The 19,859-nt window shown below is 43.8% G+C and overlaps 1 protein-coding gene across 2 annotated transcripts; it reads left to right on the top strand.

Annotated features, from left to right (window-relative positions):
• The first annotated feature begins 263 nt into the window (after window positions 1–263).
• LOC147348067 (caspase-14-like) lies at window positions 264–19,653 on the top strand. 2 transcript variants are annotated; one of them, XM_086366000.1, is made up of 7 exons: window positions 264–793; window positions 2,251–2,303; window positions 3,551–3,700; window positions 11,798–12,023; window positions 12,763–12,879; window positions 14,819–14,928; window positions 17,678–19,653. In XM_086366000.1, exons 1-7 carry the CDS (start codon window positions 445–447, stop codon window positions 17,777–17,779), a joined length of 1,107 nt encoding a protein of 368 aa, XP_086222126.1. In that variant the 5' UTR covers window positions 264–444; the 3' UTR covers window positions 17,780–19,653. The 2 variants fall into 2 exon arrangements, with proteins under 2 accessions (XP_086222126.1, XP_086222127.1); XM_086366001.1 differs by lacking the exon at window positions 3,551–3,700.
• The last annotated feature ends 206 nt before the right edge of the window (window positions 19,654–19,859 follow it).

The raw sequence follows: 19,859 nt of genomic DNA on the forward strand, positions 1-19,859 counted from the left end.
CTGCAGGTTGGAATCACCTGGGAAGCTTTAAAAACCACTAGTACCTGGGTCGGCCACCCAGAGGGTCTAGTGTAATCAGGTTAGGTTGTGGCCTGGGCGTGAGTAATGTCAAAAGTCCCCCTAGCGATTCTAACGTGCTGCCAAGGCAGAGAACCATGTAGGAGCCTTGCCGGGCGGGCACCACTCAGCCTTCCCAACCCAGGCTCCAAGGGTTAAACCGTGGACGAACTCTTGTGGGCGGAGCGGGGCGTGGCTCCGGGTCGGGGGCGGGGCCTGGGCCAGCGCGGGGAAGGCGGGAGCTTCCAGGCCGCCCTGGTCAGGCTCGCTGGGCGAGCGGAAACGCCTCCAGTTTTCAAAACAAAGAGGAGAAGCGGGAGGCGTGTGTGGCGCGCGGGGTTCAGATAGGTCTCTTCTGCCCGGGCGCTTCAGCATCGCTGGGGGACAATGGAGGGGAGCCTGGGAAGCGGCCGGCGCTCGGGGTCAGACGGTCAGCCGGCGCCTCCGAAGATCTCGCCGACCACAGAGGAGCTGCAGAGCCGCTTGCAGGAGACCCTGGACTTGCTTTCCTCGCAGGAGCTGCGCAGCTTCCGCGACCACCTTAAGAAAGTGGAGCCGCCCGTGAGCCAGGTGAAGCTGGAGCTGGAGGGCCACAGCCCGTCGGGGCTGGCCAAGCTTCTTGCCAAGCACTACTACCCGGCGGCCGTCGCCAAGCGCGTCCTTGTCCAGGTGCTGGAGCTGCTACCCCGCGCAGACCTGCTGCCGCGCTGGCAGAGCGCCCCCACCGACTGCCCTGGTGAGTGCGCGGGGATTCCCGGAGGAGGGGGTGCTCGGGACCGCGGGGTTTGGCCCCCGCCGCCCGGGGATTCCTGGATTGGGGCAGGGGCGGGGGTGGGGTGGGTACTGAACTAGGGAGGGGGAGACTGGCGAGGGGAGGACCCTAGGTGAGGGCCGGGTTTGGCCCCGGAGCCCAGGTGAGCGGCGGGGGACAGAGTATCAGTGATGGGCGTTGGGGGAGGCGGAGCAAGAAGGACGAGGGCCTCGAGGGACGGAGAGAACCAGCGGCGGAGGGTGGGAGCCCGGGAGTCAGCGGGAAGAAGAGAGAGAGTTCCCAGGCACGGAATCCAAGTGACCAGTCCAAAGCAGCCATCAGGGTTTACCATTCTGGGACGGGCTGAGAAATCCAGATTGACTCAGCAAGACTGAGGTGCATTTTTGAACACTTACCTCCGGGTGGTTATGATGGAGAAGGTTTTTAGATGATGCAGTGAGAAACTCAGTGTTTGAATATACCGTTAGAACATTTGCCATAAATCTGGGAAGATGTGGTTTAGGAGCAGGAAACGTACCAAGCTGGGGGAGGTTAGGGTTTCCCCTGGTAAATTTAACAACTGTATGTGTGTATAATATATGAGGCAGTTTGTGTATACTTATGTAGAGAGATGAAAGAGAGAGTGAGAAAGAGGAGAAAGAGAAAGTAGCACTTAGATTGGACGTGTTGAGGTACACACCAAAATATACTATGGCTGGGGTCTGTTCTCCCGTGCTTATGATCTGATTGAGTTCCAAGTATGTTGCTTTGCTGACATTTGAATTTGTAATGGGTGACCACCGAAAACCACCACAAAACATGGCCTGTGGGTAGAATACTGGCCCCGGGAAGCCTTTGATTCTCCTTTGACTGCATCTGCACAGCTCTTATACTGTCTCTCCATGCTTAGTTATCATGCTTTAGACTGTGAATCTCTTGCACTTGGTAAAGTGGGTGGTTTTTTTTTTTTTTGGTTTTTCAGAACCAACCAAACTACACAGTATCATGACTGCACACTGTAGGTACCTCCAAAATATTTGAATGCTGTTTGTTTAATTAAAACATCAAATGGGGTCTTTAACTTCATTTGTCTCTTTATCAGAGCCTTGGTCTCCTTTTCTGGAGGTTCATGTTCAGTAATGCTCATTGGTCCTTATCCTTTTCATCTCTGGCCTGCCTCTCCCTGCCTCTGAACCTGACTGAGGACTAAAGGAGTTCTGTTAAGTTTCTGTTCTCATGAGTTTGGGAGAGGGTTTTCATGATCCTGGAAACCTGTTCTGAAACGAGATTGAAGCCTGCTGGGCCCCAAAACAAAAGAGGCGACTGTTTTTCTTGAGAGTTGCTTTCTGTTAACAGGAACCACTACAGATCATAATTAAAAAGAGAAAAGTGAAAAAAAAAATGCTCTTTTCTGTTTTGTCTTTCCACGAAAATTCATTCAGTGATTCCACGAAAGATTCTAAAGAGAAGCTATGACTGTGTGGACGGTGAATTGGTAAGTATCTGGACTTTTATTCTAATGCTGCATGTTAGCTGGCTTCCCTGCCGGCTCAAGTGGTAAAGAATCCGTCTGCAATGCAGAAGATGCAAGAGATGTGGGTTAGATCCTTGAGTGGGAAAGATCCCCAGGAGTACGAAATGGCAACCCACTCCAGTATTCTTGCCTGGAGAATCCCCATGGACAGCGGAGTCTGACAGGCTACAGTTCATGGGGTTGCAGAGTTGGACACGACTGAGCAACTTAGTGCACGCACACACTTAATCAGTTCAGATAGTATTTAGACACCATTTGAAGGTTTTTGTGCTGCTTTTGTTGGGCTGAAAATGAACATCTGTGGTTGTCTCAAGTGGTCACATCTTTCTGCTTTCTGTTATAAATAGAAAAAGCAAAATATTCGCCAGTTAAAACCACTTTGCATGCATGAACCGAATTAGGTAAGTATGGTTAGTATCTCCATTTTACAGATCAGGGCACCGCAGGTTGTTTGGCCTTGTGCAACTACATAAATTGCTGGCTTCTGACTCTCTTCTGTTTGTTTTATTATGAACATTTAAAACATAAGCTAAAGTAGAAGAGAAAAATGAATCCCCAAACTCCAGCCCCGCCTTCCTAGAGCCCTACTTCAACAATTAGCCATGTAGCCAATCTTGTTTCATCTGCTCCCTCGACCCTGTTATTTTAAAGCAACCCTCTCCCACACGTGGATATCTTATCACTTTCATACATACAATACCTGAGTATGTATTTAGCAAGCCTAGAAACAAACGCCCTCATCTCGGTAGAGATGCAGTTAGCCTACAGATGTCCTTGGCTGCTTCCAGTGCCTTGTACAGTTGGCTTGCTTGAGTTAGGCTCTGATTCAAACAAATACATTTGAAGGCCTGTCTTTTAACACTCTTTATTTACAATACCTTTCCTTTAACCTCTTCTCTTGTTTGTTGATGAAGCCAGGTTATTTGTCCTGTAGAATACCCCACCTTCTGGATTTCCATAACTGCGTTTTCTTTACACCATGTAGTTATGTCATTTACCATTTCCCACTTTCCTTAAACGTAGTTATGGCTATGTATAGGATTTAGAGATGAGATTGCCTGTTGGTCCAAGTTTGACAGAGGTATTTGAAAGAATTATAAAGGAAGTCATGACGAGAGAGGTAGTCAGTGTTAAACTCGTTTCACATATAAGGCACATTTGGATTCAGTTTGGTTTTAACATTGTTTCTTGGCTTTCCTTGCAAACAGTACCGTTACGACCTAAGTGGCAGGCGGAAGGCCTTCCTCATGTGTGTGAAGAAGAACAGGCTAGGAGCTCACCAGGATGTCCAACTGATGAAGGATTGGCTTAAGGAGTGCAAGTTCGAACCGACGTTGTGCATCGATCCTGACAAAATGGTACCAAGTTAAAAACAAAAGTGAACATTTGTAGCTTGGGACTCTCCTGGTGGTCCATTGGTTAAGACTCTGTGCTTCCACTGCAGGGAGCTCGGGTTCCATCCCTGGTCAGTAACGAAGATCCCACATGTCCTGTGACATGGCAAAAAAAGAAAAGGAAAATTTGTAGCTTGGATATTATAATCTTCTTTTCTTCTTTAAAAAAACTGAGTTTTATTACCTGGTTAGAACCAGGGCCTGCTGGGTGATGGACCTGAATGTCCTGATGAAATCTAACCGAGCTTCCCTTATGGATGTAGGAGCTTTTGTCGTGTTCCGTTCAGTTCAGTTGCTCAGTCATGTCCGACTCTTTGCGACCCCATGGACTGCAGCATGCCAGACTTCCTTGTCCATCACCAACTCCTGGAGCTTGCTCAAACTCATGTCCATTGAGTTGGTGATGCCATCCAACCATCTCATCCTCTGTCATCCTCTTCTCCTTTTGCCTTCAATCTTTCCCAGCATCAGGGTCTTTTCCAATGAGTTAGCTCTTTGCATCAGGTGGCCAAAGTATTGGAGTTTCAGCTTCAGCATCAGCTCTTCCAATGAATATTCAAGATTGATTTCCTTTAGGATTGACTGGTTTGATCTCCTTGCCGTCCAAGGGGGACTTACAAGAGTCTTCTCTAACACCACAGTTCAAAAGCATCAATTCTTCCCCGCTCAGCTTTCTTTATAGTCCAACTCTCACATCCATACATGGCAACTGGAAAAAACATAGCTTTGACTAGATGGACTTTTGTTGGCAAAGTAAACGTCTCTACTTTTTAATATGCTATCTAGGTTGGTCATAACTTTCATTCCAAGGATCTAGTGTCTTTTAATTTCATGGCTGTAGTCACCATCCACAGTGATTTTGGAATCCAAGAAAATAAAGTCTGTCACTGTTTCCATTGTTTCCCCATCTATTTGCCATGAAGTGATGGGACCGGATGCCATGATCTCCATTTTTTGAATGTTGAGTTTTAAGCCAGCTTTTTCATTCTCCTTTTTCACTTTCATCGAGAGGCTCTTTAGTTTTTCTTCACTTTCTGCCATAAGGTGGTGTCATCTGCATATCTGAAGTTATTGATATTTCTCCTGGCAATCTTGATTACAGCTTGTGCTTCATCTAGCCTGGCATTTCACATGATGTACTCTGCATATAAGTTAAATAAGCAGGATGACAATATACAGCCTTGATGTACACCTTTCCCAATTTGGAACCAGTCTGCTGTTCCATGTGTGGTTCAAACTGTTGCTTCTTGACATGCATACAGATTTCTCAGGAGGCATGTAAGGTGGTCTGGTACTCCCATCTCTTTAAGAATTTTTCCACAGTTTGTTGTGATCCACACAGTCAAAGGCTTTGGCACAGTCAATAAAGCAGATGTTTTTCTGGAACTCTCTTGCTTTTTTGATGATCCAACAGATGTTGGCAATTTGATTTCTGGTTCCTCTGCCTTTTCTAAATCCAGCTTGAACGTCTGGAAGTTTTCAGTTCACATACTGTTGAAGCCTGGCTTGGAGTATTTTGAGCATTACTTTGCTATCCTGTGAGATGAGTGCAATTGTGCAGTATTTTGAACATTTTTTGGCATTGCCTCTCTTTGGGATTAGAATGAAAACTGACCTTTTCCAGTTGTGGCCACTGCTGTATTTTCAAAATTTGCTCGCATGTTGAGTGCAGCACTTTCACAGCATCATCTTTTAGGATTTGGAATAGCTCAACTGGAATTCCATCACCTCTACTAGCTTTGTTCGTAGTGATGCTTCTTAAGGCCCACTTGACTTCACATTCCAGGAGGTCTGGCTCTAGTTGAGTGATCACACCATCGTGATTATCTGGGTCGTGAAGATCTTTTTTGTACAGTTCTTCTGTGTATTCTTGCCACCTCCTCTTAATATCTTCTGCTTCTGTTAGGTCCATACCGTTTCTGTCCTTTATTGTGCCCATCTTTGCATGAAATATTCCCTTAGTGTCTCTAATTTTCTTGAAGAGCTCTCTAGTCTTTCCCATTCTGTTGTTTCCGTGTTTCTTTGTATTGATCACTGAGGAAGGCTTTCTTATCTCTCCTTGCTTTTCTTTGGAAGTTTGCATTGAGCAGGTATGGAGAGGGATTACTGAGAGCCCTGGGCAAAACTGCATTGTGATTTAACTAGATGACAGAGAAGAAGATGAAGGGGAAGAGCGGTGGTGGATGGGTGGGAGCTTCATTGTGACCCTCTGCCTGCAGCTGAGTCCAGGTCTAGCCCTGCCCATGCTTTGGATTAGTAACAGAGGAGAGTCCTTCATAGACCCCAGGAGTCATTGCTAGTGAATATGAAGGAACAGCATAGCAGGAGGACCAGGAAAACAGCACAGGCCAACAGGGGTGGAGTCCTGTCTCTTACCAGTTGTTAGTCTAATCCTCAACTGGGGGTGACTTTGTCCCCCCTGGGGGCTACTTCTGACACTGTCTGGAGACATTTTTGGGCTTCCCAGGTAGCACAGCAGTAAAGAACCCACCTGCCAATGCAGGAGACACAAGAGACGCGGGTTCGATCCCTGGGTTGGAAAGATCCCCACGAAAAGGAAATGGCAACCCACTCCAGTATTCTCGGCTAGAGAGTCCCACTGACAGAGGAGCCTGGCGGACCACAGTCCACGGGATCACAGAGTCGGACATGACTCAGCGTGCACTCATGCCAGTGCACAGAGACGTTTTTGTTTTTCATCGTTGGAGGGTACTGTTGGCATTAGTGTAGATGCCAAGGTAGAACCGAGGGTGTGGCTGAACATATGAGGATGCACAGGACAGCCCCCAAGGCAAAGAGTTCCTGACACAAAATGTCCATAGCAGGGTAATTGTCTAGAAATTCTGCCTGAAATTAATGGACGGCTTTCTTCTCTCTAATTTATTATGTAGGGCTGGGGTCAGGATGAAATGAACTGCTTTATGTTAAAGTTCTCAGGATAATAGCTGGCCTATAGTAAGTACTCGATAAATTTAGATTTTGTTTCAAAGTTAAAAGCAGACTCCTTCATGTTTTCCATGGATTGTACCAGAATTTCTTCTGTGTTATGTGATTTTTTTTTAAATCCATCTTTTCCATTCAGGTGACAGATAATTGCCAATGTTTTTCTGGTTTATTCTCCCAAAGGTCCAGAAGTAACTTCTTTCTCTACATCCTGTCAACATTTATTTGTAAATAATTAGCAATCTTACTGGTAAAATTATTTCACTTTCATTTTCTTGACTGTAGTAGCATGGTTGAACATCTTTTGGTCATTATTTTCCCTTCTGTGAATTACCTGTTTATATCCTTTGCCCTTTTTTCTTACTGGATTTTCTTTTCTTATTCTGTAGTTCTTTTTGCTGAATTTTAGACAAAATAGACTGCAGATATTTTTCTCCTGCCTTGTTACTTGCCTTTTGACTTTTTGTTGCCTCAAGTCATATGGAAGTTTTTGCTGTAAACTTGTCAGTCTTTCTTTTTGTCAGCTTCTTGGTTTTTCTGTCTTGATTAAACCCCATGATTTCCCAGCTTAAAATTTATTATTTATTTTTGGCCGCCCTGGGTCTTCGTTGCTGTGCAGGCTTTCTCTAGTTGCAGTGAGCGGGGCTACTTTTGGTTGCAGGGCGTGGACTTCTCACTGCTGTGACTTCTCTTGTTGCAGAGCACAGGCTCTAGGGCATGTGGGTTTCAGTGCGGGGGCTCCCGGGCTCTGGAGCACAGGCTCAGTAGTTGTGGCAGATGGGTATAGTTGCTCCTTGGCATGTGGGTTCCCAGATCAGGTGTCAGACCCTGATCTTTTGCATTGGCAGGCGTATTCTTTACCACTGAGCCAAGAGGGAAGCCCCCCAGTTAAACATTTTTTAAATTATTTTTCTATAATATCTTTATAGTTAAGGTTAGCCTTCTGCTCACTGAAACAGTGAGGTGGGAGGTCTAACTTTATTTCCAAGCCAGTTCTCATTTGTTGGTGATACATCCTTTCCCCACATACATGAAATTCCATTCTTGTCATATATTAAATCCCTGTATGTGTATTTGGATTGATTTCTGGATTCTAAAATATGTATTCATATATTTGTTTATACTTATGCTGGTGATGGAGGAGCCAGGTAGGCTGCAGTCCATGGAGTTGCAAAGAGTCGGACACGACTGAGCGACTTCACTTTCACTTTTCATTTTCATGCACTGGAAAAGGAAATGGCAACCCACTCCAGTGTTCTTGCCTGGAGAACCCCAGGGATGGCGGAGCCTGGTGGGCTGCTGTCTATGGGGTCGCACAGAGTTGGACAAGACAAGCAACTTAGCAGCGGCAGCAACATGCTGCTATATCCATGTTTTGTTCACCCTGATTTTATAGTGCTTTTGGACAGCTGAGATGATCTACCTCCCGTTCATTGTTTTTTTTGTTTGTTTTTATTTGTTTGCCTTTGTTTCTTACTTCTGAATGTTCTTTGCTATTCTTCAGTACCTTGCTATTCCTGAGCATCTGTTTTCTGTGACCTTGAGAACCATCCAGTTTCACAGAAATCCCTTGAGGTTTTAACTCATATGACATTGACTAGAGATTAATTTGGAGTTAATTGACAAATTAATAGTATTGAGTCATCTCGATCAGAAACTTCAGGCTGTCATATTTTATGTTGCCTCTTCACTGAAGATTTTTTAAATAATTTTATTCACTTAGATAATGTTCATTTCTTGTTAGGTTTATTCCTAGGTAATGTTTTACTTTTGTTATGACCTTCAAAGGATCCCTTTTCCATTATCCAGTTTAAATGTTTTATTCCTGGGTAATTAGGGAACTCTAGATCTTTGTAACAAGACCAGGAGCTGACTGTGGCTCAGATCATGAACTCCTTATTACCAAATTCAGACTTAAATTGAAGAAAGTAGGGAAAACCACTAGACCATTCAGGTATGACCTAAATCAAATCCCTTATGATTATACAGTGGAAGTGAGAAATAGATTTAAGGGCCTAGATCTGATAGATAGAGTGCCTGATGAACTATGGAATGAGGTTCATGACATTGTACAGGAGACAGGGATCAAGACCATCCCCATGGAAAAGAAATGCAAAAAAGCAAAATGGCTGTCTGGGGAGGCCTTACAAATAGCGGTGAAAAGAAGAGAAGCGAAAAGCAAAGGAGAAAAGGAAAGATATAAGCATCTGAATGCAGAGTTCCAAAGAATAGCAAGAAGAGATAAGAAAGCCTTCCTCAGCGATCAATGGAAAGAAATAGAGGAAAACAACAGAATGGGAAAGACTAGAGATCTCTTCAAGAAAATTAGAGATACCAAGGGAACATTTCATGCAAAGATGGGCTCAATAAAGGACAGAAATGGTATGGACCTAACAGAAGCAGAAGATATCAAGAAGAGGTGGCAAGAGTACACAGAAGAACTGTACAAAAAAGATCTTCACGACCCAGATAATCACGATGGTGTGCTCACTGACGTAGAGCCAGACATCCTGGAATGTGAAGTCAAGTGGGCCTTAGAAAACATCACTACAAACAAAGCTAGTGGAGATGATGGAATTCCAGTTGAGCTATTTCGAATCCTGAAAGATGATGCTGTCAAAGTGCTGCACTCAATATGCCAGCAAATTTGGAAAACTCAGCAGTGGCCACAGGACTGGAAAAGGTCAGTTTTCATTCTAATCCCAAAGAAAGGCAATGCCAAAGAATGCTCAAACTACTGCACAATTGCGCTCATCTCACATGCTAGTAAAGTAATGCTCAAAATTCTCCAAGCCAGGCTTCAGCAATATGTGAACCGTGAACTTCCTGATATTCAAGCTGGTTTTAGGAAAGGCAGAGGAACCAGAGATCAAATTGTCAACATCCGCTGGATCATGGAAAAAGCAAGAGAGTTCCAGAAAAACATCTATTTCTGCTTTATTGACTATGCCAAAGCCTTTGACTGTGTGGATCACAATAAACTGTGGAAAATTCTGAAAGAGATGGGAATACCAGACCACCTGACCTGCCTCTTGAGAAATCTGTATGCAGGTCAGGAAGCAACAGTTAGAACTGGACATGGAACAACAGACTGGTTCCAAATAGGAAAAGGAGTACGTCAAGGCTGTATATTGCCACCCTGCTTATTTAACTTATATGCAGAGTACATCATGAGAAGTGCTGGGCTGGATGAAGCACAAGCTGGAATCAACATTGCCGGGAGAAATATCAATAACCTCAGATATGCAGATGACACCACCCTTATGGCAGAAAGTGAAGAGGAACTAAAAAGCCTCTTGATGAAAGTGAAAGTGGAGAGTGAAAAAGTTGGCTTAAAGCTCAACATTCAGGAAACGAAGTTCATGGCATCCGGTCCCATCACTTCCTGGGAAATAGATGGGGAAACAGTGGAAACAGTGTCAGACTTTATTTTTTTGGGCTCCAAAATCACTGCAGATGGTGACTGCAGCCATGAAATTAAAAGACGCTTACTCCTTGGAAGGAAAGTTATGTCCAACCTCGATAGCATATTCAAAAGCAGAGACATTACTTTGCCAACAAAGGTCCGTCTAGTCAAGGCTATGGTTTTTCCTGTGGTCATGTATGGATGTGAGAGTTGGACTGTGAAGAAGGCTGAGTGCTGAAGAATTGATGCTTTTGAACTGTGGTGTTGGAGAAGACTCTTGAGAGTCCCTTGGACTGCAAGGAGATCCAACCAGTCCATTCTAAAGGAGATCAGCCCTGGGTGTTCTTTGGAAGGAATGATGCTGAAGCTGAAACTCCAATACTTTGGCCACCTCATTCGAAGAGTTGACTCAATGGAAAAGACTCTGATGCTGGGGGGGGATTGGGGGCAGGAGGAGAAGGAGACGACAGAGGATGAGATGGCTGGATGGCATCACTGACTCGATGGACGTGAGTCTGAGTGAACTCCGGGAGTTGGTGATGGACAGGGACGCCTGGTGTGCTGCGATTCATGGGGTCGCAAAGAGTTGGACATGACTGAGCGACTGAACTGAACCAAGGTCTTTGTAAATTAAGTTTGTATCTGGTCAACTTGCAGATCTCTACTTTTAGTAGGTTTTAATTGAATATATTTCTAGAAAGTCATATTATTTGTAAGTAATGAGTCTTTGGCACCCCACTCCAGTACTCTTGCCTGGAAAATCCCATGGATGGAGGAGCCTGGAAGCCTGCAGTCCATGGGGTCGCTGAGGGTCCGACACGGCTGAGCGACCTCACTTTCACTTTTCAGTTTCATGCATTGGAGAAGGAAATGGCAACACACTCCAGTGTTCTTGCCTGGAGAATCCCAGGGACAGGGGAGCCTGGTGGGCTGCCGTCTATGGGGTCGCACAGGGTCGGACACGACTGAAGTGACTTAGCAGCAATGAGTCTTTGTTTCCAGTATTTATACCTCATTTAACTTTTGCTGTACTGTATTGAAATGGCCAGGATCTTTGTTACAACATGGTGAGAGCAGCCATTCCTCTCTTGCTTGTCTTTATAGGGGCATTGATTCTGCTGATGCCTCTTGATAGATTCTGGCAAGTGGATATGATTGGGTAGACTCCTCCATTCCTTGCCATTTCTAGCTTACTGAGGGTATTAATTTTATAAAATAATTTTTATATTAAAATAAGTTAAACACATGTACACCCATGGCTGTTTCATGTCAATGTATGACAGAAACCACTATAATATTGTAAGGTAATTAGCCTCCAATTAAAATAAATTAATTAATTAAAAATAAATCAATAAAATAAGTTAATAATGCAGCATTTAAATACATTAATTCTTTGGGGAACTGTAGTTTTCTTATGTTTTGTGGTAGAGAATCAGAAGCACCATAATTTTGTCAAACAAGAACCACCATTGGTAAAAGAATAAATCATACGAAGTCTGATAGCAACCAAAAGGGAAGTGATAAGTAATACTGACACTATAAGAGATGTAGGTATTTTCATATTTGTCATCTCATTGATTCACTTTGTGAAGAAGCCATCTCTGGGATTTCTGTTTTTTTCTACTTCTTTTTTAATATGTTATCTGTATTATATATTATACATATATAATATATATGTATATACAGTTCTTTTTTAATATGTTATTTTATAGGACTTACTTGGAAAAATAACATCATTTCGTGATGAACTAAATGAATTTAAAGATGACATTGGCTGTTGCCTTGTTACTCTTATGTCCCATGGAGAAGAAGGTTTTATCAAAATGAAAGACGGTGAAAAAGTCAGCCTGGAAGACATTTTTGAAATGTTTAACAATAAAAATTGTCCAGCACTTCAAGAGAAACCAAAAATCTTTATAATCCAGGCTTGCAGAGGAGGTAAGTGGAGATGTCTTTGTATCATTCTCTTTCCAGAAAATTCTCATGTTGATGATTGAGGAAAGAAAAGTAAGTTTTAAAAAATTATTTTTTAATAATTATATTAAATAATATAACTGAAGATACCTCAGACCCTTAGCTGATGTATCTTACATTATATAGCATACTAGGGACTTTGAGCTGGGAGAAAGGGATGGAGTGACAGCTTACCTGGCTAGGATGGTTAATTTAGTCTGAGGAAGGTCTGCTGCTGCTGCTGCTGCTAAGTCGCTTCAGTCGTGTCCAACTCTGTGCGACCCCATAGATGGCAGCCCACCAGGCTCCTCTGTCCCTGGGATTCTCCAGGCAAGAATACTGGAGTGGGTTGCCATTTCCTTCTCCAATGCATGAAAGTGAAAAGTGAAAGTGAAGTCGCTCAGTCGTGCCCGACTCTTAGCGACCCCATGGACTGCAGCCTACCAGTCTCCTCCATCCATGGGAGTTGAGGAAGGTCTAAGCCATTAAAATCATTAGGTGTATCTGAGAGCCTCAAATTCTAGGGGAGAGGTGGACAATTTTCTGGGGGATGTCCCATCATTCATGTGATTCTAGTTGGCTTGTGGGACTAATTTCTGATTTATGTAACTTTGGTTTTAATTATTTCTCTTGTGGAGATACAAGCTTCTTGTGACTTTTATTAAAGGTTATTCATGTCAATGGTATATTATTGTAGTTTGTATTTTCATTCCTCAAAAAACAGAGAGAAGAGACAGTGGTGTTGAAACAGATGATGAACCCATGGACTTGGATGATGGATCAGAGAAGAAGAGGCTGCCTACATTCAGTGATTATTTCATTGTATATCCCACCCAAGCAGGTAGGATAGTGAGGCTTGAAGATAGACATTCATCCAGAGGGTTTAGGTTATTCCTACTGATTTTTGAAAATCCTTTTTTTTTTTTTGCCTCTCTGTGACGCTTGTGGGATCTTAGTTCCTCGACCCTGGATTGAACCTGGGCCCTTGGCAATGGAAGTGCAGAGTCTTAACCACAGGATCACCAGGGCCTTCCCAGAAATCTTTCTGAAAAAAATTATCTGTGCTTTATAGATTGATGTGCATGGGAGAAAGAGCAAGCACCATTGTGGTGTCCTAAGTTGAGAAGTCATGCAGTGCCCAACAGGGACACACAGCCTGGTAGTAACTGGTTATTTAAGAATGAGGGACCTCCCTGGTGGTCCAGTGGTTAGGACTCCGTGCCCTCATTGCTGAGGGCACAGGTTCAATCCCTGGTTTGGGGACTAAGATCCCACAAGCCCAGTGGCATGATCAAAAATAAAAAAAATAAATAAGAATATTTTTCTTTCTATTTGTATGGCCTTTTTTGGACCATCTGTTCACGTGCCTGTTGGCCATTCACGCATCTCCTGTTGCCCGGTATTGCACTGGGTTGTTTTCTTATTAAGTTACGTATATTCTGAATACTAGTCCTTTCTCTGGTACAAGTTACAAATATTCTCTCCCACTTTGTGACTGGCTTTTCCTTTTCTTAAAGATGTCTTTCAAAAAGCAAAAGTTTTATAAGCATTCAGTGGTGATTCAGTAGTAGAATTCTTGCCTGCTGCAAAGCAAGCGTTTTATGTTTTTACTCCAGTTTATTGACTTTTGTCTTTTATGGCGTATGCCTTTTGTAAGAAACCTTTGCATACCCTGATGTTGCAAACATGTCCTGTGTTTTTTTGTGTTCCAACCCAGGTTTACTATGAGAGGGTGCCATTTTCACAGTCCTTCCACACTATACAGACGTATTTTGTGTTTTTCAATCGAATAATAAGCATAATTTCAGTAGTCAAACCCTTGAATACCCCCAAATAAATTCCATATGGGTATATTTAGGGTTAGCTTAAAATGCTAGAGCAAAAGTCAGCAATAAAAAGGTAGAAAGGGGATGTGTACATGCATGCCAAGTCACTCAGTGTGTCCAGCTCTTTTCGACGCGTGGACTGGAGCCCGCCAGGCTCCTCTGTCCATGGGATTCTCCAGGCAAGAACACTGGAGTGGGTTGCCACGCCCTCCTCCAGGGGATCTTCCCCACCCAGGGACTGAACCTGCGTCTCTTACGTCTCTTGCTTTGGCAGGCATTCTTTACCACCAGCGCCACCTAGGAAGCCCAGAAAGGGGATAAGGAAAGCAAATATGACAAAAACTGATAACTCTGATCTGAGGGATGATTATTCGGGGGGGCCATTCAACTTTCCCTCCCACTTTAGTGTATATTTGAAAACTTTGAAGCTAGATAAAAAATGCATATTTAAAAGTTTCCCCTTGAGGGGTTGTGTGCAATTGGTCACACAAGTCTTCTGTCTCTGCTTAGTCACTCAGTTGTGTCCAACTCTTTGCGACCCCATGGACTTTAGCCCATCAGACTCCTCTGTCCATGGGGATTCTCCATCTTAATGCTTCCTTGGTGGCTCATATGGGGAGAGCCATCAATGACGAAGACCTGGGTTTGATCCCTGGGTTGGGAAGAACCCGTGGAGGAGGGCATGGCAACCCACTCCAGTATTCTTGCCTGGAAAATCCCCATGGACAGAAGAGCCTTGGCGATCTACAGTCCATGGGGTCATAAAGAATCGGACACAACTGAGCGACTAAGCCCACACATATATTCTTTTTTAGATTCTTTTCCATAATGCCGGTGTTTCTGTATTATCAGTTCAAAGCCATTTTCTAGGTTTTAACTATGGAGCAAAGAGCAAGTTTGCTACAAGTAGAGGGGGAAATGGATGAAGTGGTTCTTTTTTTTTTCCCTTTATAGATCATGTCGCTTTACGGGATCCCCGCACTGGCTCTGTGATGATCAAGGAGATGACTGAAGTCTTTAAGCAGTATGGGAATAAGTGGCACCTCGCTGACTTCTTTACCATAGTGAGTAGATTCCAAGTGAACACGCGCTCCATCCAGTCTAAAGCTAATGCGCTTGATGAAAACATCTTCATGAGAAGATTGCCTTCAGCCGTGAAAGCATGAGGGGGGTTCAGGAGTGGCCTGTAACCAGTGGGCTGGTGAGTTTAGAGGGCTGTGGCAGAAGTCACGGCTGAGCCAGGCGCCAATGGAGAACGGACAGTGACACTTCATTCAGTGGAACACGAGTGAGTTGGTTATTAGCGAGCTTGGAAGTTCTGCCTGCACTGTGGTCCTGCCAGCCTGATTTATCTCCCCCAGGAAGAGGGGAGAACCGGAGGGCTTCTTTGAGGACCAATACTATCTTACATTTGTCTGCCCAGCTTGTAGCCAATACTGAACGTTCAGTGAATGAATGAGGGGCCAGGAATTATAGCAGATTTATATACACACTGTAGTTTGGAGGAGGGCCTGATGATAGTGGTTTACCATATCAGGATCAAAGAGTTATTTTCTTCTTAATCTGGGCGTTTTATCTCTGAAGAGAGCTAACTAGAAAAGGTTGTAAATGAGCACAGTAACAGCAGTACTCGCACGTTCTGAACAGCTCACTCTGTGCCAGTTACTGTTCCTTGCAATTGACAGATATTAATACATTAAGTTTTTCAACAGCCCTCTGGCAGGTGCTTTGATTCCCATCCCCTGTTACAAATGCAGAGCTAGGAAAGTGGCAGCCTGGGCTTTCTAGTCCAAAGTGCTTTTAGAGCTCGTGCCTTAATCACAATCACGCAGTATTACTCCTTAGGAGCTTCCCAGGTGGCCCAGTGGTAAAGAATCCACCTGCCAACGCAGGAGACGCAGGAGAAGAAGGTTTGATCCCTGGGTCAGGAAGATCCCCTGGAGAAGGAAATGGCAACCCATTCCAGTATTCTTCTCTGGGAAATTCCAGGGACAGAAGCCTGGAGGGGTACAGTCCTCAGGGTCGCAAAGAGTCAGACACAACTTAGTTACTAAATGAACTTACTTCTTACCTCCCAAGGTACGGTAACAATTTTTATTTCTTTAAAAAAATATAATGTTAATGCTTTGCATATGATGCTTAAGAGCTTTCAGAATTCTTTTTCACCTCATTTTGAGGTAAGCTTTTGGCGAGGGGGGAGTGTTAAAGGGAAGAAATATGATTTTGACAGTCATTCCAACCATATTCCCAAATCTCTTGTATTATTCAATTTCTCTCTTTAATAAAATAGTTTCTTGTCAGTGTTTCAAGAATATAATAATAAAGACAGATTTAACCTAGGTAGAAATTCCTTTTAGTTAGGCTAACTGAAAAATTATTTTGCCAAATGGTGTTCATTAAGTCTTTTTTGAACAGCATTCATTTTTTAATTGAAAGCTTATTTTTTTAATTGAATGAAAGATTCTTTAAATTCTATAGTGCTTTACAATTTTCAAATGTTTCACACACGTCTTCATTTCTATAACTCTTCATTTCACATACGTCTTCAATTCCAGAACTCTTTTTGACCCCTAGCCCTATCTTGCCCCTCCCCACTTTCCTGTCCCCACTGGTAACCTCTAGTTTATTCTCTACAGCTGTGAGCCTGCTTCTGGCCACTCAGCAGGCAGGCCCTTAGTTCCCCTTCTAGGGACTGAACCCATGTCCTCTGTAGTGGAAGCACAGAGTCTTACCCACTGGACTGCCAGGGAAGTCCCTCTTTTTTTTTTTTTTAATTCACCAGTTTGTTGTATTTTTTAGATTTCACTTAAAAGTGGTGATATACAGTATTTATCTTTCTCTGATTTATTTCACTTAGCATAATACCCTCCAAGTTTATTCATGTTGCTGCAAAAGGCAAAGTTTCACTTTTTAATGGCTGAGTAGTGTTTCTGTCTGTGTGTGTGTGTGTATGCATGTGTGCGCATGTGTATATACCTCATCTTCTTTATCCATTCATCTGATGATAGACATTTAGGTTGCTTCCATACCTTGGCAATTGTAAATAATGTTGCTATGAACATTGGGGTGCATGTATCTTTTCAAATTAGTGTTTTTGCTTTTATCAGATATATACCCAGAAGTGGAATTGCTGGGTCATATGGTATGAACACTTTTCATTTTTAAAGTCCTTGCTGAGTAGACACTGGCAAGAAAGTCCAAAAACGAATGTATGTGACCTTTGCGTTAAAGGCCCTTACAGCTTCATGAGGCAGCCGATGTAGGCGAGCCTACAACCAGCCCTGGAATTCATAGAGCTATTGAATGCTTTGGACATCACATAACCCAATCCTTTCAGGGTACCATAAGTTACCAAGGCTCAGAGACGGTTGCCTGATGTTACCAGGGCCAGGCTGAGACTTGAACCCAGGTCTGTGCACACTTGGGCTTCCTGGGTGGCGCTAGTGATAAAGAACCCACCTGCCAGTGCAGAGGACGTGAGAGGCAAGTGTTCAAACCTTGGGGCAGGAAGATCCCCTGTAGAAGGGCCTGGCCACCCATTCCGGTATTCTTGCCTGGAGAATCCCATGGACAGAGGAGCCTGGCGGGCTACAGCCCATGGAGCTGCAAAGTGTGGGACACGACTGAAGCGACCGAGCACGCTGTGCACACTTCAGTGCTCTTTCCAGCCACAGCGCTGCCTTCGCTGGGATGTGGGTGACCTTTGCTTTTCCTGATGCAGTCAGAGTTCTGCTCTCACCTTTGGTGGGCTTTACTAAGAGGCTTTTGAGGGCTTTACAGTTCATTTGGACAATTTGTTCTTTTATCTTACAGGTGAATAACAGAGTGGTGCACCGCGACTTTAATCTGTGTAACAAACCAGTGAAAGTATCGCTGGTAATGGAGTCGACTTTAACAAAATTTGTATACTTTTGACACAAGGATGATTCAAAAAACAAAGACTGCTTTGCAACACAGTTTGTGAAGAGCTATGAGCATTTGTAGCATTGCACTAATGGTTACCATTTTGCATTATTCTTGTCACTGATGTTTCTTCAGTTTTGTATATATATATAATTTTTCTAAGATTTAAGTCTGCTTACTTGATACTTGTAAGTCTTTTTTTTCTTTTTTTTGAGATCACTGTTTTCTGAAAAAACACTTTCCTGAATTGTTATCAAAACATGGACGTCCAGCTCCATTTATGTACTGGTTTTATCCCGCGTTTTTCTTGCTGATTACCCTGCCCTCCGCACCCCTCATTTGGTGCTGGCTTTAAGGCTTATTTTCTTGGTTTAGTCGAGGATTGCTGGGTGTGGTCTTGTCCTCTGTTGTGCCTTATCTCCCCAGACTTGTCTGTAGCCAGTCTGATCTCTTGGATCCGTAAGCCATTCTCGGGTCTTAACCTGGATCACTCTGGGCCTTGATGCCTTTGTGTGTTTGCTTTGCACCTGCTTCCCACCTTCCTCCTTGCACCTCTGAGCTGCTGTCTTCTCCACTTGGAACCCTCTATTCCACCCCACACAGGTAAGTCCTTGCCATCCTTTAGAATTTGGTTCAAGCATCACTTACACAGGGAGGCTTTCCATAGCCCCCCTGCTAGGTCAGCCTCTTCTAAGTGCTCAGAGACTCTCTGCTCCTCTTCTGTAGCATTGAAATGACTCTATAGTGCCTGTTTTCTCTCCCTCTCCAGTTTAGTCATGAGCTCCAAGAGGCAGAGGTTGTGTGTCTCACTCATGGCTGTGTCCTAGCTTCCGTCCGCACCTTAGGACACAGAGAGGCCATGCAGTGAATGTTGTAGTGAGTGACTGATCCCTGTGTTTTAATTATTTTACCCATTCCACAGATCGGGCCTCTTGCATATCTAGCCAGCTGCCATTCATCCCCACATACATGCATGTCTCATGGCTGCTTCTACTCAACAAGTTGGGAGTTAACCTGAGTTTCCCCGAAATCCTCTCATAAAAGCCATCCCATTGTTCATAATCCTTTGACTCCCCACTGCCTGCAGGATATACCCCCCAAGTTCCCTAGGAGAATATTGCAAGTCTTTCTCCATCAGGCTCAGTCTACACTACTCATGTTCTGCCTGTTTGTCCTGGTAATTCGCCCTCCCTTAATAATCCTGTCTCACAGAACCGGGCTTGTGGCTTAGTGGATGGATGAACTCTCCTGGATATGTCATTGTATCGGAGTTCAGTCTCCCCTTTCGGTCTGCAATGCCCTTCCGTTCTGTGTGCTTCCCTTCTACTGTGTATTCTTCAGGGAGCAACTTGGGTCCCATCCCACAATAAAGAAAACTGTATACAGACTAATGATTTTAGAGTAACAAGCTGTGGACTGAGCATGAATTTTTGTATTCAAACTTTTGTTGTAACTCTGGACTGCTTCTGGACCTCGGTTTCCTCATCTGTATGAAAGGAGGTTTGGCTCAGCAGACCCTGAGAACTCACCCCCCTGGACTTCAGTGAACTTGGACCGCTTCATGAACTTGCTCCTGAACACCCTGCAGGTGGGACTGTTGCTGAACCTAAGGGTTCAAGCTGGCAGTTGCATAAGACTGTTGGGCCTATGTGAGGATGCAGGTGGTTAGTGAGAATGCTCTGAAGATTGACAGCCAAATGAACTGAAGCAATCTGGAATCTCCAGGCCTATCCGCATTTCAGAGATCATTGTGTCCATTTTAGGTAATGTGATTTCTAAAGTATAAATATATGTGATTTAATTTTTAAGCATTTGTGTTCTGATACTTGATATGTAGCTTTGGTTTTGTATAGAGCATTAAAATGTCTCTGGTTCATAAAACATGACCATCCGGTGAGCCTTCTCTATTCACTTGGGTTTTGCAAGACTTCTAGGCACAGAGGCTTGTTTCAGGGAGGCAGCATCAGCTGAAATATCAACAGCTGTTATTTCCTGGGAGAGGTTAGGTTGTTCAGAATCAGCATGTAGTGAAGCTGGGATTTCAATGCATGAATAATATAAGAGATGGAATGCCAAATGACAGAGAAAAGTT

Source organism: Bos grunniens, chromosome 22 (assembly GCF_055505025.1).
Source record: "Bos grunniens cultivar Pamir isolate PY7600 chromosome 22, Bosgru_T2T1.0, whole genome shotgun sequence".
NCBI classification, from domain to species: domain Eukaryota; kingdom Metazoa; phylum Chordata; class Mammalia; order Artiodactyla; family Bovidae; genus Bos; species Bos grunniens.

What these genes read in the sequence shown, in the direction of transcription:
- LOC147348067 (XM_086366000.1), top strand. Translation starts at nt 445, where the DNA reads ATGGAGGGGAGCCTGGGAAGCGGCCGGCGCTCGGGGTCAGACGGTCAG. An exon ending in CGCCCCCACCGACTGCCCTG is followed by an intron (nt 794 to 2,250) that starts GTGAGTGCGCGG and finishes AAATTCATTCAG; the next exon opens with TGATTCCACGAAAGATTCTA. An exon ending in ACTGTGTGGACGGTGAATTG is followed by an intron (nt 2,304 to 3,550) that starts GTAAGTATCTGG and finishes CCTTGCAAACAG; the next exon opens with TACCGTTACGACCTAAGTGG.